This window comes from Narcine bancroftii, chromosome 6 (genome assembly GCF_036971445.1).
Source record: "Narcine bancroftii isolate sNarBan1 chromosome 6, sNarBan1.hap1, whole genome shotgun sequence".
Classification (NCBI taxonomy): domain Eukaryota; kingdom Metazoa; phylum Chordata; class Chondrichthyes; order Torpediniformes; family Narcinidae; genus Narcine; species Narcine bancroftii.
The window spans coordinates 214206122-214223969 of NC_091474.1; the positions used below are offsets into that span (position 1 = coordinate 214206122).

Genomic DNA, 17848 nt, shown 5'->3' on the forward strand with positions numbered 1-17848 from the left:
GAAAGTTGGAATGTTTTTCTGATGTGAGAAAATGTGTTTAAAGTAAAGAGAAAGAGGGAGGGGGACGGCTAAATTTAAAGTTGCAATGAATGGCATTTTTTTTGGAATGGGATGTCAGGTGTAATGGTGGAAACAAATACAATTGTAGCATTTAAGAGGCTTCTAAATTGACGTGAAGGGAATTGAATAATGTGCAAGCCGCAGACTTTTAATTTAATTTTAGTTTAATTTGGATATTATGTCTAGTACGGATATTGTGACCTGAATGGTGTGCTCCTGTGCTATTCTGTTCTCTGTTAAACAAGCATATGTTATGCAGAAAACAGCTAATTTTCTGCAAAGGATAGCATTTCTATTGGGATACTGTTTACATATTTTAAATCCCTCAGTCATGTTAAAGTTTATTATCTGACAGTACGCATACAACCAGATAACACATTCACAGCACGTTTTAATGTATATATGCGATTAAGATACAAAATAAATATGTATAAATATTTTGGAATTATTCACTCATTTTATTTACAAGAAATTACAGGATACCATTCATCAATCTCAGAACCTGCAGGAAGAAGCTATTTCCCAGCCTTTTAATGTATTAAAGGAAAAGAAGACAGATCAAAGCATCTAACGACTTATCTTTAGCCCCTGTGGTCTTGTTGCCCGACAGGGGTTTGGGAACATGCATAGGCTGCCATCTTTACATCCAGTTCTCTGTGATCTCCCTCATTCTCCCACCCACAGTTTGCTGCACTTGCTCAACTTATTTGTCCTCATCTCTATGGCAACCTTGAATGCTCTAATTGCACTGCCTTGATTCCTCTATTTTGGCAAATGAGTGTTGCAGAAGCTACCTGCTCAACGACATAGATCAGGTTTTAATGATTTTCAAAATGAGGAAACTCTTAACAGCAGACGCTGGATTCTGGAACAGAATAATTTGAGGCCATTCAGATTTGGGTAATAAATGGAGACTTTGTGGGGAAATCCCAATAAAATGCTCTTATCTATTATCTGATTGGAAATAAATGTGGCTTGTTGACATTTTAATTGAGGAACCTCAGCAACTACTTGTAGTTGATTACTATTACATTTCAAAATATTTTGTAAACCCCTTTGGGACCTTAAAGTTGATATCAAACCATCCAGATATTAGGATAGGCTAAAGAAAGATTTTCTTTGGCTTGGCTTCGCGGACGAAGATCTATGGAGGGGGTAAAAGTCCACGTCAGCTGCAGGCTCGTTTGTGGCTGACAAGTCCGATGCGGGACAGGCAGACACGGTTGCAGCGGCTGCAGGGGAAAATTGGTGGGTTGGGGTTGGGTGTTGGGTTTTTCCTCCTTTGTCTTTTGTCAGTGAGGTGGGCTCTGCGGTCTTCTTCAAAGGAGGTTGCTGCCCGCCAAACTGTGAGGTGCCAAGATGCACGGTTTGAGGCGATATCAGCCCACTGGCGGTGGTCAATGTGCCAGGCACCAAGAGATTTCTTTAGGCAGTCCTTGTACCTTTTCTTTGGTGCACCTCTGTCACGGTGGCCAATGGAGAGCTCGCCATATAACACGATCTTGGGAAGGTGATGGTCCTCCATTCTGGAGACGTGACCCACCCAGCGCAGCTGGATCTTCAGCAGCGTGGACTCGATGCTGTCGACCTCTGCCATCTCGAGTACTTCGACGTTAGGGATGAAAGCGCTCCAATGGATGTTGAGGATGGATCGGAGACAACGCTGGTGGAAGCGTTCTAGGAGCCGTAGCTGATGCCGGTAGAGGACCCATGATTCGGAGCCGAACAGGAGTGTGGGTATGACAACGGCTCTGTATACGCTTATCTTTGAGGTTTTTCAGTTGGTTGTTTTTCCAGACTCTTTTGTGTAGTCTTCCAAAGGCGCCTTGGCGAGTCTGTTGTCTATCTCATTGTCGATCCTTGCATCTGATGAAATGGTGCAGCCGAGATAGGTAAACTGGTTGACCGTTTTGAGTTTTGTGTGCCCGATGGAGATGTGGGGGGGCTGGTAGTCATGGTGGGGAGCTGGCTGATGGAGGACCTCAGTTTTCTTCAGGCTGACTTCCAGGCCAAACATTTTGGCAGTTTCCGCAAAACAGGACGTCAAGCGCTGAAGAGCTGGCTCTGAATGGGCAACTAAAGCGGCATCGTCTGCAAAGAGTAGTTCACGGACAAGTTTCTCTTGTGTCTTGGTGTGAGCTTGCAGGCGCCTCAGATTGAAGAGACTGCCATCCGTGCGGTACCGGATGTAAACAGCGTCTTCATTGTTGAGGTCTTTCATGGCTTGGTTCAGCATCATGCTGAAGAAGATTGAAAAGAGGGTTGGTGCCAGAACACAGCCTTGCTTCACGCCATTGTTAATGGAGAAGGGTTCAGAGAGCTCATTGCTGTATCTGACCCGACCTTGTTGGTTTTCGTGCAGTTGGATAATCATGTTGAGGAACTTTGGGGGACATCCGATGCGCTCTAGTATTTGCCAAAGCCCTTTCCTGCTCACGGTGTCGAAGGCTTTGGTGAGGTCAACAAAGGTGATGTAGAGTCCTTTGTTTTGTTCTCTGCACTTTTCTTGGAGCTGTCTGAGGGCAAATACCACGTCAGTAGTTCCTCTGTTTGCGCGAAAGCCGCACTGTGATTCTGGGAGAATATTCTCGGCGACACTAGGTATTATTCTATTTAGTAGAATCCTAGCGAAGATTTTGCCTGCAATAGAGAGCAGTGTGATTCCCCTGTAGTTTGAGCAGTCTGATTTCTCGCCTTTGTTTTTGTACAGGGTGATGATGGTGGCATCACGAAGGTCCTGAGGCAGTTTTCCTTGGTCCCAACAAAGCTTGAAAAACTCATGCAGTTTGGCATGCAGAGTTTTCCTGCCAGCCTTCCAGACCTCTGGGGTCTGGAAGATATTCATCATAGAAATGCATTTAAGGAGCTTCTTATAAGCAAAGAGAGGTAGAGGGACAAAAATGTTAATGGAGTATGTTCAGAGCTTAATACTTGGGACCCAAAGGTGGGCTGAAATGGTGCACTGACTGTATTTGAGGATGGATGGATGGTTTCATAGAAACCAATGTGATTGCTTTGAGTGATCTTTCACATTTCTACTTGTATATCATCCCTTTTTAAATTCAGTGATCATCTTGAGTCAGAGTTCAGGAAATGCAGACAAGCAAAGGGTTCTCAGGGCAAAGGTTGAACATTAGAATACATACCCAATTACTTGCTCAGTGAAGGAATTTGGACCACAAACACACACAAGTCTTTTCAACTTTTCTGTGTGCCTTGCTAAGAGCTCTGAACAGAGAGACCTCTCAATCTTTCCACGTTTTCCTGTCCATTCTGAGTGAGGCTCTGACAGAATATATTCAACCTCAAACCTGAGCAGACAAAAAAATTAAAATTTTCTCTTAATATTTTGCACGTAGTATACAAATTGAATTAACTTTTCATTTTAAAGGTAAGAGAAAGTGAAAAGTTGCAATTGTTGGCTTTTGTTCAGGACTTTATAATGGTAGTAGTGTTACGAGCCCAAAGGACCCCAAAACCCAGCAGCAATAAACATTCACCATGACAAGTGGCTTTCAAAACAAAAGTTATTTTTAATCAACTTGAAACATGAAAATAGAATCAAATTTTAACTTAACTCTATATTTATTACTAGCCCAAATTACCCCCTTCTAATTCTAAGCATACGTGTATGTAATGTGTGTGTGTGGACTTAAGAAAAGTTCTTTGGTTCACAGTTCAATCTCACTTCTTCTTCCAAGTTCTCTGATTGCAGGCAATCACCATACTGTGCACAGAATTTAACATGTATACATTTCACCAGGCTTGGTGCATGAAAGGTAAATGTTTACCGTTCAGGAAGGTTCTTGTAGGGTTTGCAGAGAGAGATATTTGCTACTCCAGGATTTCCACAACTGACCTCAGGGTCTCGCTGATGAAACTTGCCCCATCAGAGTATTCCAGATGGTAACCTCTTTCTTCAAGCTACCACAGAGTTCCATTCCTTCCTCTATTTCAAGAGAAACATCAGACAGATAGCACTTCCAGCCATCAACTGCTCTGGAACTTACTTTCATCAGTTTCAAACAGTTTTTCCTGGATTGCACTTTTCAGTTACTTGTCAGTGTCCCACACACTGACTGAAAGACTGAGCTGTTAACTCAACTCTCTCTCTCTTCCAACTGAAACTCCAGAGAGCAAGTGACTCGTGTCTTGCAAAAACCCCAACTTCTCCAGCAAACAACAGGAGTTCTTAGGTACACAATCCAGGAGTGAATTTTCTGTGCACTCTGGCAAAACCCTTGAAAAGATCTTCAATCAGCCATTGTGTCTCCAGTTCCAAACAATGGTCGTTCATTTTATGACGTCAGTCCAATTAACACCTACTGGTGAAAGGTTCTTACATTCCCCAAGAGATCTTCAATATTTCTTCAGTCTTTCAAATAAGATATGTTTTAAAATGTGTGTATGCATATACTCTAAATCTTATAAATTCACCTGAAATATTAATATTGTTACAGTAGTTTTGGCATTCTATTAACCAAAGTGAGAACATACAATATTTTAATTTGGCAAATGTGTGTTTCAACATGGTTATTATTAGATTAAATCAATAACTTGTTTCTCATGTGGATTAAGGAACTGTCTAATGTAGTTCCATTTTTTTGCACTTGTATGTATATGAGATGACTTGTTATGGATTTTCCATTTTGTAAGTTTATGTTAAACTGTAAAGAAGATATTGTACATCTTTGATACAAATTGCACTACTCATCAGGATCTTGGCATCTCCACTAAACCACTCAGAGAATAGTCATGGCATTAATCATCTTGCAATGCTGACTTGGAGCTCAACATTCCAAGATTCCTGCTGCTCCTTGAGTCGGCATCGGAAGAAATATAATTGAGCGGCATTAGGGTCACCGTGGGGGGTGGGGCAGATTTTTCAATAGAGTCGGACTGGTGGGGGGGGCACAGAGGCAACTTCAGATGGGGTATTGGCAGCATCGGATGGGGTGGTGGTGTTGGACTGGGTGGCCCACGAATGCCACCCACCCCCTTCCCCACCCCAATGACGTTGACCCTGTTGATTAAAGCATGTTCACTTATAACTAATGGACATGCTTTCATCACCTGCACCTGATACTTAAAAGAACAGTTAACGACAATAGTTGCAGGTTGATTGCTGGTTCTTTTTAATCACTTTTTGATGGTGGTGTCTATCCTTTTTTTCCCCCCTAAGTTGGACATCTTTGTGGTGAAAAGACTGACAGATGGTGACTTTTGCAAGATGTCTGCAATTCATGTGAGCTGCTGGAATGAATCATGGGAAGGTGATTAAACTTAAAGGCACTTTTCAATGGCAGCAGCGGAGCAGTACAGTCGTAGGAAGGTGCTGTGGTGATGAGGGGCAAATGAAGAGAAAGGGGAAATTTACCTGTTTCTTTTAGTTGGTGCGTAATGTGGCATTTCCCATATGATGTAATCATTTACATGCATCTTTAACAGAAGGGAAATATGCACAAATGGAACCGAACGGGTTTGATGAAGGGTTTTCCTCCTAAAATACTGACTTTTTTTTCCTCCTCTTCCTACTGATACAGCGTGACATGATGAACATTTCCAGTAATTTTGTTTTTAATCCAGCAACTGCATTTTTCTTGATTTCCAAATGACTCCAAGCCTGACAAAATTATTTGAAATCGTCCCTTTGTGGATGCAAGAGTAATCTTTTCAATGAAAATAATGATTTTATAGTTTACCCCTATGAACATTTAAACTGTTCACCATAATAAGGAGTCTCTTCCCCATCTCACCATTTTACATTGAAGCTTTATTTGTGATTTTGACTGCAGTGTGCACCTAAATGTAACATTTGATGACTGGGACACACTTGTGAAAATTTAGCAAAGAGGGATATAGCTATAATAGTAATCTTGGTGCTGTTAATACATACAATATTCATGGTGAAATGCTTCATATGGGATACACACTCTGGTAAATCCCATTGACACATATTTGCCATTAGTTTCAATTTTGACCATTTTAAATGCCTCAATCACTTAATTATAAAATTTCATTGTGTTTATAGAAATGTGTATTCAATATATCAGTAGTTTTTCCATAATGACCTTAAATCTGTTGATGGAGATATAATTTCAAGGGGTATTTATTGGCAGAAGGTACAGCTGGAGTAATATTATCTAAATGATATTTTCACAAGCCCAATGGACAGATTAGTTTTAAGTACGTTAATGTCAATAATTGTGGGGCTTTTAAAGTTTAGTACAAGATTAGGAAGAGGTCTTTATTAAATAATTGATTTTCAGCAATGCTTGCATTTAAATTCACAGCTGCACAAATTCCAATAGTTACGTTAACCTTTGAAAATTTGCATTGATTTTCTCAGCAAAATATTCATTGATTAGTATTCTACTGAGGCAGAATTAATTGCATTTAACAGTATGAATTCTGCTTTTGGATGGGCATTCTGTTAACATTCTCAACTGAAAATCTTGAAAACAAGATTTATTAATAGTCACGCAACCAATAAACTGCAACAAAACAGTAACTTTGCCACTGGCATACAGTATCCTTGATAATGTTTGGGACAAAGACACTTTTTTTTCCCCCTTTATTTGCCCCTATGCTTCACAGTTTTAAATCTGTAATCAAATAATTCCCATGTAATTAAGTTTCACAGTCCAGATTTTATTCAAGGTTATTGGTCTACATTTTGATTTGACCATGTAGAAATTACACTAATTTCACGATCACCTATGAAGCCAAATGTCCCAAATATTACAGTGCCCTGAAATGAGAGACTAGGTACAAAAAATGTTGCATTTCTGCATGGTCAAACCAAAATGTTAGACCAGTAACCTTGAATAAAATCTGGACTGTGGATTTTAACAACATGTGAATGGTTTGATTAGAAATTTAAAACTGTGGAGTAGAGGGGCAAATAAAGGGAAAAAGAGACTTTGTCCCAAACATTATAGAGAGCGCTGTATATGATTGAAATGACCCAGGTTATGCTGTTACATTCCGAATATCCATTGATTGTTAAATAGTGATTTTTGTTAATTGCCAAAAGGATAAAAACTGAAATTCAATTCACAGTATATTTTTACTGCCATTTTGAACCCCTTTTAGCTCAATAAGAAGCCAGATAAGTAGGAAAACTAAGGTACTGAACTGCCTGATTAAACTAGAAATAGTTACAATTAGATGTTATTTATTTTTTGCTTTTCTAGTTTGCATGGCAAAATAATAATTTAATGCATGGGTGGGGTTTTGCTGCTGAGATCGTAATACTTTTACGCGTAACTGGCAGTTTACAATCACAGAATCCACTTTTCATTCATTGATAACAGATATAGCAGACTTCCAAGACACTATTCCCTGGGACATCTGATTACCAGGAAACATTGAATGTTTTTTTTTTCTAAACAAGATTGGAAAATGCTGGAAATACTCAGCCAGTCAGGCCACATCAGTGAGAAGAGGAACAGAGTCAATACTTCAGCTGGAGGCCCTTTTTCTGAGGCAATACAATTCTATAAGCCAAGCCCTTAGGTGCCGGTGACAATTGTTCCAGACCAACAAATTCTGGATCCTCACCTATAAGGCTACTGCACCGCAATGTAGTTATATCCTATCACTAGCATGTCAGGCCCAAGCAGATAAGAACAAAAACATTACCTCCTGAATGTCATGAATCAACAACATTTATTCAGCACCTTGGAGGAAATGCTAAATATATCCTCCCTCATGGAGACCTCAGGGCATTTAGATTAAAATCAGGGCAGGTGATTATTTAATTAAAAATTCAGAGTTCAGCAGTTAGTGATGGACAGTTTTTGAGGTCAAGTTCAAGGGCTACCGTACACAAAAGTTTGTACCCAGTGCATAAGAGAAAATCTAATTTCGTCAAACCTGCTCTTCCTTTTGCAAAAGTTCAGATATGGCAGCATTTATTTTTGTTATCCTCTTGCTGACATTTGTCCTGTAAACATCAGCACCAGGAGATGAACATAAAGGGCATGAGGTGTTTCAAGAAGGGTGCTGGACAAAGTTGGGACTCTCTGTCTGCCTTACAGTAGGCAAAAGTTAAAGAATTTCATGCATGTTACATTCTAAATGTAGTATTACATGACAATAACGGAACCTTTAACCTGGACTTGATAATATGGAGAGAGATCTGAAATAATGCAGCATCTAATTTTGAGAACCAAAGAGCATCAAATGCTGAAATCCCTGTTCATCAAAAGGAAAGGGCAAACTTTTGATGAGCATAGACCAGTTGGCCTTGCAACAGCTATGGTTGGATGTCAACAACAAAATCTTACTACTTATCCTTTTGAAAGCATAGAATTATTGGGAATATCTAATGCTCTAAAACTAGACAAGCAATCCTGCAGCCTCTTTTTTGGCGGTAAATCAATACTGCCCTTTATTGTTCATCATCTAAAAGTTACAAGTACTAAACTAGTCCACAATTCATGTTAGTCACACAAAAGATAAGTTACAAGTTAAAACGAGATTTTCTATGTTGAAACTATGTGCTTTTAAACTGCAGCACCTGCGTAGCCCTCCTGGGACCCAGATACATTAGTGGGGCAAAGGTGCCTTCAGCATCTTTTAAGCTTAGGGGTGATTTAAGGGGGATTCCGCCCCCGCAATGACGCAGTAAGTGATGCGTCAAGCAAACTAGTCTCTCTTGTCCTCCCACCAGCTGTCAGTCTCCCCCCACCATCAATTGCACTTCCCCCAACCTGCGGCAATCGACCCCTCTGCCCCCCGCAACTTCTCCACTGTGTGCCATGGCAGCGACCCCTAGCTCTCCCCGATCACCACAGAAACTTCAGCAGGGGTTTCCCTGTGATGCCAGCATGTAAGCGCTGACGTCACAGGAGTAACTGGGTCGGCCATTTTGCTGTTCAAGCCAATGGTCAATGTGTCCTGGGTAAGTTTAACTGGGTTCCCCGACTACCTCCTAGGTAGGGCAGGGACCCGGTTGACTTTGGACATCGCTGACCAGGTCAGACCCTTTCAAGCTGACTTGTGAGTGGGGTGCTAACCAGGAAATTTGCCCAGTTAACCCCATTTTACATGGCAGTTTGAAAGCACCTACTGTTAAAACCTTGGGGAGCCCACCATTCCCAGAGACTCTCCAAATTGTCCGTGAGCACTGAGGGCTTTTTCTGCGAGAACAATGTCTGGCTATTTGTGCACTGACACCAGTTAAAAAGAAAAATGCTCACTGAAATTTCCACTATAAGAACCTAAACAGCTCTTTCAGGATTGGCCTATCACATCCATTGAATCTAACCAACATGTACTTTTGACCCCATGCTATGCAAGACCATCGCCTTCCCAAGATCATGTTCTATGGCGAGCTCTCCACTGGCCACCGAGACAGAGGTGCACCAAAGAAGAGGTACAAGGACTGGTTAAAGAAATCTCTTGGTGCCTGCCACATTGACCACCGCCAGTGGGCTGATATCGCCTCCAACCGTGCATCTTGCCGCCTCACAGTTCGGTGGGCAGCAACCTCCTTTGAAGAAGACCGCAGAGCCCACCTCACTGACAAAAGACAAAGGAGGAAAAACCCAACCCCAACCAACCAATTTTCCCTTGCAACCGCTGCAACTGTGCCTGCCTGTCCCGCATCAGACTTGTCAGTCACCAACGAGCCTGCAGCAGACGTGGACGTACCCTTCCATAAATTGTCGTCCGCGAATCCAAGCCAAAGAAGAAAAAAGAAGCTATAAAATTGGTGGGGGGGGGGGGGGGGTCGATTTATACACCAGATATACCATAAAACCATTAAAATGGGTCGACCTATCTGCCGGTCGACTTATATCCCAAAATATATGGTATAAGTTTATCCAATACCCTTTTAATAACATGCACTTTCATCACTCCCTCAGCAACAAGTTCCAGCTGGTCTTTTGCACTCTTTACGCCATGATGCCTCAAGTCTTTTTACATCCCTTTTGCTCACAAACATGTATTAAATGCAACCTGCTATTTTTTAAATCCATTCTGAGAGCCTATCTACATCCAATTGAAATTGTAGAAAGGTTGTTTCCCATGGTGGGAGAGTCCAGGACAAGAGGGCACAATTTCAGGATTGAAGAGCGTCGGAGTGTGGTAAATCTGTGGAATTTGTTGCCAAAGACAGTGTGCAGACCAGATCATTGAGTGTATTTAAGGCAGAGATAGACAGATTCTTGATTTGCCAGGGCATCAAAGGTTTTGGGGTGAAGGCCAGGCAGTGGGGAAATAGATCAGTTCATGATTAAATGGTGGAGTAGACTCGATTAGCCGAGTAGCTGATTTCTCCTTCTATTTCCTTTATCCCATCCATCTCCTCTGCAATTTAAAATAAAAAAGATTCCCAGCACATCCACCTGAATTGTTGTTTATTTATCCAAATAATAGTATATTTTAGTTATGCACTGTTTTTATTTTGAATTTCTAGTATCTGTACATTTGTTTAAGATTTTTATTGACCACAACTCATTGCTTTCTATTTTTAAGCCAAGTTGGTCTATTTAAAAAAAAAATGGCAGTGCATGAGATTGCAGTAGCCACTTTGGTGAAATCTCCTAACCTACACATATTTTCGATGATCGGGAAACTTGAACTCAAAACCAATCAAATGCCTTTTAACCCACCAAGTCCACAATGATCAAGATGCCAATCTAACCGATCCCTTCTCTTGAGATAGGTCTGTCTCCCTGTATTACCTCCTTGTTCACATTTTTGTCTAAATATTTCCCATGATCCTCAATTTTGTTGATCAGTGCAGCAATGGACTTTAACTGCTTTACAGTCATTACTATTTCAAGAAAAGATGTAAAAAACACAAGTAAGTCCTGCTTATGCTATACTATTAAAATTTGGGAGTGGGGGGGGGCAAATACTAAGCACGTAAATATTGAAACAATCCTTTATCAGTTGCCTAAAAAAAACCACAGAAGACTTGCTCCAATCAATTTCCATGATTTTAAATGAAAAAAATGGTGGCACAAGATGAGGCATGACTGTATGATGTCAAGAAGAGAGTGGGTGAGAAGCAAGATTTCAGCAAGTGTTAAGCTCCAGGAACCTCTGTTGAAACCTCCCCTTTTTGATTTAATATTCTCTCTAAGAATTTCAGATTGGGCTTCACACTATGGCGCCTCAGCTTTGACCCATGTTCACCTAGAGCCTGGCTTTCTACTGCTATGCATCAAATAGCAATAGCAGGCCAGGATCTAAATGTATTAGCTTTCATACAAATAAATAACCATGAATGCACATGCTCAGCCACAAACAGGATACTGAGCAATATTGAGAGCCCTGATTCATGAGCTAATTATTTTGCTGAAATGCACATTCCAAAAGGTCACAATGAGAAGTGGGTTTTGGCCAAAAATGTTTCTATTGCCATATTTAAAAGTCAGGAGGTGGTCATTCAAGGCACTATTATCCGTGTAGCTGAAAAACTATGGATTTAGTCTCATCCCGCGTTCCAGCACTCGGATCATAAATGGGGTGAGAGCTTTGGCCTCAATTAATCTTTAGTGGACAGATTTCTAGCCTCTTACCACCCTCTAGGTGACAAAAAAAATGACCTAATTATTTATGCAAATTCCCCAATACTGACTGGGAAAATTGGCCAAACCTTAACTTAGAAATTAATAACACAGCTGGGTAGAGTCAACATGGATTAAAGAAAAAAAAGTATTCTGCGTTGTAAAACTAGCAGAGTAGATGAGCGTGCACCACGTGATGTGATACATGTGGATTTTCAGAAGGCCTTTATTAAAGAGTGACAGAGATTAAATTAGTGGTATTCTGAGAATACAATAGTGTGGTTAATGGACAGGAAACAGAGTAGGACCACTGATTTTACCTTGATAAAGGGATCAAGCCCGAAACATTGGTCACGTTTTTATAAAATCTTTGCTATATAAAGTACAATGTTTGACCTACTGAGTTGCTCCATCATTCCTTTTTAACCGTGGTCGAGTTTGGAGCCAAAAACAGTGAGCTGTCTCAGAGATCGCTATCGAAAGTGGTAGTATAGATTTGCCTTCCTGTGAGCAGTGGTGTACCACCACAAAGATTGGCGCTGGGGCCTTTAAGTTTATGATCTACATCACTGATTTGGATGTAAATTTGCAGATGCTACAAAATTCATAGAGAGGAAGGACTACAGTCTTCAGCTACAGCATGACCTTCTATTTGGAACACACCATAAAATACAGAGTGTCAGAAATAAAACTTCTCACACATGAGTCTCTTTAAAACTGATGACACGACAAGCTTTATTTACAAGTCTGCAGAGTTGGACTCAACTGGTTTCTCACCAGTTAAGCCCCGATACATACAGTGCATTGATTTTTATACCCTTATTATTTGCCCTTCCCCTTCTTATTAATACTGTTTTAATTGGTTAGTATTACAAAAACATTCTAAGTATAACTGCATTATTAATTATCACGTTCGTTACGTACGCTGTGAACTCTACATTCACTAAATTCTGTTTCTCACACTTCTTATCAATCCTTTGTCTCCTGCATGTCTCTCACTATGACCATGAAAAGATAGGTTTAAAAAAACATATTCAGCAGCTCCTTCTGTCCTTGACTGCTAGTAAACTCTCTGTCCGTTCTGGCTTCCCTGTTTATGATTAATCATCACATTTTAACTTATTCTTTTTAACGTAAATTCTCTATATAACACAGAGCAGACCTTTCATGTCCAGAATTATCAAGATACCAATCTAACTGATCCCTTCTGTTGAGACATGTCTGCATATTACGCCCTTGTTCACATTTCTGTCTAAATACCTCTTAAATATTGCTTTTGTATCTGCTTCTACCACCTCCCCTGACAGCACATTCCAAACACCTACCTCTCTGTGTTTTAAACAAAAGCTTGCTTTGCACGTATTCTTTCAATGTTTCTTTTACCTTAAACCTGTGCATTAATGATAGTTGATATTTCTAACCTGGGTTTAAAAAAAACTGATTATCTACCACATCTATGCCTCTCAGAGTTTTATATACTTATAACAGGTCGGCCTTGACAATGCTAAGAGAAAACAATTTATGTTCATTCAACCTCTCCTTACAGCCAATACAGTCTAATCCTGGCAACATGCTGTTGAATATCTTCTGTAATTTCTCCACATCCTTCCTCTAGTGTGGTCACCAGAATTGCACACAGTACTCCGAAGTTTTCCAGAGACTTTCCTACTTTTATACAGTACTAAATTCCCCAACTGATGAAGGCAAGCACGCCATACATTTTCTTTACAACCCTATTCACTTGTGTTGCTTTCAGAGAACTACAGTCTTATACTCCAAGATCACTCCAAGATCACTCTGTTAATCAATGTTCCTGTCTTTAACTGTATACTTTCCATTTTACATTTGGCCCCCAAAACAGACTATGAATTAAGCTCAATCTGCCATTTCTGTCTAAATTTCCAGATGATATACAGTACATTCTGCCTAATATTTTGACAGCCTCCCTCACTAATAACATCTCCATCTATTTTTGCATCGATTGCAAACATTAATCAGACCACCTATATTTTCATCTAGTTCATTTATATGCATCATAAAATTGATACAATCCTTGCAGAAAACCACTGGTTACAGATGCCCATCAGAGAAAGACTCTCTGACCTGAAGATGAAGCCAACTTTGTTTCCAAATTGCCAATTTACCGTGGATCCTATATGGCCTAATCCTTTGGACCAGCATACCACAAAGGACCTTGTCAAATGCCATATGGATCAATATCCACTGCCATCACCATCCATGATCTCTTAATATAAAAATCAATCAAACCTGTGATACGGGATCACCCCTGCACAAAACCATGCAGCTATCACAAATAAATCATGTTTTTCCAAATGCAAATAAATCCTGTCCCTAATCTTCTCCTATAATTTTCCTACCATAACTGTAAGAGCTCAACACCTATAATTTCCTGGTTTGTTCCTCTTTCTCTCTTAAACAAATGAACAACATTGGCTGTTCTCTAACCCCTTGGGACCTCACTTGCAGCTGAAGAGGATGCAAAGTTTTAGGTCAAGGCCCCAGCAGTATCCTCCTTGCATCCCTCAGAATTCTGGAAAAGATGCTCTGGAGCAAGAAACAAGCTCAGTGGACTGACCAGCATGATGTCTTGATGAAGGGTTGCCACTTGAAACATTGACCATTCTTTTTTTTTTACCCATTGATGCTGTTTGATCTGGTGAGTTCCTCCAGCAGATTTTTTTTTTTTGCTGCAGATTAAAGCATTTGCAATCTCCATTGCCTCCAGATTCCATCAAGCCTTGGGTTCTCACTCATCTTAAAGTTTTTCAAGAAACCCAACTTTCATCTCAACACAATATATCCTGGAATATCAATATGCCCTTCCATGATGTTACCAATGCAAAGTACTCATTTAAGACCTCTCCCCCTCCTCCCCACTTCCTCTTGCTCCAGGCATAGACTTCTTATTTGTCCTTGAGTGGATCTTCTCTTTCCATAGTTAATAGCATGTGTATAAAATGCTTTGGGATTCTATTTAATCTGCTTGCTCAGGTCATTTCAAATCCCCTCTTAGCCCTTCAAGGTGCTTGTTTAAGTTATTTCCTGCTTTCTTTTATCTTTCTCAAAGGCCTTGACCATTTTCATTTTCTTAAATCTTACCTCTATTTTCTTTATATTTTACTAACAGTGTCATTCAAAGTTCATGAAGCTTGTTATTCTCAACAACTGCTCACAATCTACTCTCCCCAGTTCCTGCCCAATACTATTTTGAGTAACCTTTCCCCAATTTTCCACTTTCACCTGAGGACTTGTCTCTAACCATCTTAAAACTTGAACAATGAGGTGGGAAAATGGGCAGAGCAAGAACAGATTGAACTTAATCCTGACAAGTGCAAAGTGATGCATTTTGATAGGTCGTACATAAGAAATGTTGATGAACCAAGAGACCTTGGGATTCAAATCCAAAGATCCTTGAACATGGCTGCAAAGGTAGACAGGGTAGTGAAGAAACAAAGAAGATGCTTGTCTTCATTAGCTGTGACAATATAAGAGCAGTTGTCATGTTACATTCGTTAGCCCATTTTTTCAGTGTAATTCTGATTGCCACACACTATAGGAACCATGTAATTGTGCTAGAGAAGTTGCAAAACAGATGAACTAATATGTTGCCTGGATTGGAGTATTTCAGTTACAAAGAGAAATTAGACAGGGTGGGTTTGTTTTTCCCTGGAGCACAACAGTGATCTGTTGGGGGTATCTAAAATTATGATAGGGATTGATCAGATCGATAGTAAGAATCCTTTACCTTGAATCCCGGGGTATTTAAGGCAAGAGAACACTCTACTAATCCAACTGCTTTCAAGTTTGAGGCTGTTTCATTGCTCCCATTCTAGTATCCTCACTGTTCAAGCTCCTGCGCTCCCCTCCGCACCCTCACCACCAACCCCACCACCCCCCCCCCCCCAACAACCCACCTTCTTATTTGGGCATTTTCCTGATCTTTAGCATCCCAGATGGAAGGGCTCAACCTCAAAACTTCGTCTGCCTGATACTTTCTTTGAATCCTGCATGAGTTCCTCCACCACATTTGTGGATTTTCCCAGGTATAAGCTGACAGACAGGTGGTTTATGAAGGATATTTTTTACTGCAGAGAATGGGCTGATATCTGGAACATACGCCTGAGGTTGTGGTGGAGGGAGACACTCAAACAACATTTAAGAAGCATCCAGATGTGCATTTGAATCACCGAGGAATAAAAGGCTTAAGGGCCAAATCTAATAAGTGGAACTTCTAAAGTGTAGCCAAAGGACATAATAAGCCAAAATAGTTAATTTCTATGCTATATGACTCTTTTTATAAACTTTATCTATTCATTCAAAAAACAAATAGTACATGACATATACAACAATTAACCATAAACATGAACGTTATTTTTTATATATAGAAAAAAAAGAAGAAAAAAAAAGAACCCCCCCCTTCAGCCAATTCTCCTAAGGAGAGCCATAAAGAAAGAAAAAATATTAAAGAAAAATTAAATATACATATTAAGATCTAATCAATGTAAATTGAAATGTAAATATTCTGAATATAACAACCACATTAAAAAAAAACTATAATTATCACGCGAAACATACATAGCTATATGACTCTTTGACTATAATGAACAAGTTACCTTTTGTCTATTGATGTCAACTTGTCCAATTGATCCCTCCACAGAATATCCTTTTCTTCTTTATTAAAGAACATCAATTGGATTTTTCTGAAACAAAACAGTTGCAACATTTTCCCTTTGTGCGCTTATTCTAAATTTCAAAGAGTGAATGCATTTGATGGAAGTAAATATTTTAAGAATGGCAGGTTGTAGTTTCCAGTTACAGAATTAGGGAAAGGTGGCAGCACAGTATTGAAAAATAGGATACAATAAAAAGGAAAAGCACAAACTCTACAGGTGGTGAAATCTGGGGGAACTCAGCAAGTCAGGCAGCATCCATGGGTAGAAATGCTCAATCAAGCCACCTGACGAAGGACCCAGGTCTGAACCATTGGTTACCTGTTACTTCCTATGGGCGCTGCATAACCTACTGAATTTCTCTGGCACGTGTGTGCATTGCATTTATGAAAGATTATTGGAATAAGACTGTGGCAAATCCAAAGTAATAAAAGAATCAGAAATGGGCCAAGTTCTAAGAAAGCATTTTAGTGAGCATAAATTTAAAAGGAGGTAAGAATAGAGAAGATTAAAAACTGGAAAATTAATGACAGTGAATATTTAATATTTAAACTTATTTAGATTAAAACTACTTTTAAAATTATTTTTGATAGTTACTCAATAGAAAAAAATGAACACAATTATGATATGTACGACAGAACTAGTAAAAAAGTTATAATGATGATCATATGTCAAAATTCAGAAGTACAATAGCCCAAACATAACAAAAAAGAAAAAAAAAGAAACAAAATAGGAAATACTAAACCCCTTCCCCTAAGCTTGATAATTAAAAAATTCAAGTGGCAAATCAACACCAACTCTGAAAGTAATGAGAGTCGTCCATAAACGAGTCCCATATTGTTTGGAATTTGATATTTGAATCAATAAGAGCATAGCTATTTTTTTTCAAGTTTAAACAAGACATAATATCCATTGTGCATGTGTAGGTGAAATATTGTCTTGATCAAAATTACACGTCTGGCCATTAATGAAGAAAAGGCAAGAATTATTGTCACAAAGTATTCCAAAAAGAGCTATTAAAGGGTTAGTTACAATTTTAATTTAAAAATAACTAATAGAGTTAAGCTAGGGCAATTCCAGAACATGTGAATGAAAGAGGCATCATCTGTTTTGCATATGTCACTTTGAGGATCTATATTCAGATAAAAACAACAGTTTAACTTTAGACATAGGTGCTCCATGAACCACCTTAAATTGCAATAGACAATACGTGCACAAAAGGATGGAGTGTTAATCAGTTTAACAATAGTGATCCATACCTCATTGGACATTAAAAGGTTCAAATCTTGCTCCCAGGCGTTCTTCATTTTAATTAAAGAGGCTTGTCTTAAATTAGCCACTTTGTTGTAAATAAGAGATATTAAATATTTATAAGGAGGTTGTCATTCAAATAATGTATCAAGACTATTCACATCTGGAATTCCAGGAAAATTAAGAATCTGTGATTGAACAAAATGCCCAATTTGTAAATAACTAAAAAATGAATTTTAGATAAATTAAATTTTACAACCAGTTGTTCAAAGGATACAAAATTGTTGTCAATAAAAAGGTCTTTAAAAAAAATTTAAC

The 17848-nt window shown here is 39.3% G+C and overlaps 1 protein-coding gene across 3 annotated transcripts in view; it reads right to left on the reverse strand.

The window, feature by feature from the left end:
• The window catches only part of cyb5r4 (cytochrome b5 reductase 4), a 121912-nt gene that overhangs the window by 3421 nt on the left and 100643 nt on the right, over nt 1-17848 (reverse strand). For all 3 annotated transcript variants that reach the window (XM_069887451.1, XM_069887452.1, XM_069887453.1), the window contains exons 14-15: nt 16223-16309; nt 3207-3371 (exon numbers count right to left, since the gene is read on the reverse strand). In XM_069887451.1, coding sequence (XP_069743552.1) covers nt 3207-3371; nt 16223-16309 — 252 coding nt within the window. The remainder of the gene's footprint in view (nt 1-3206; nt 3372-16222; nt 16310-17848) is intronic.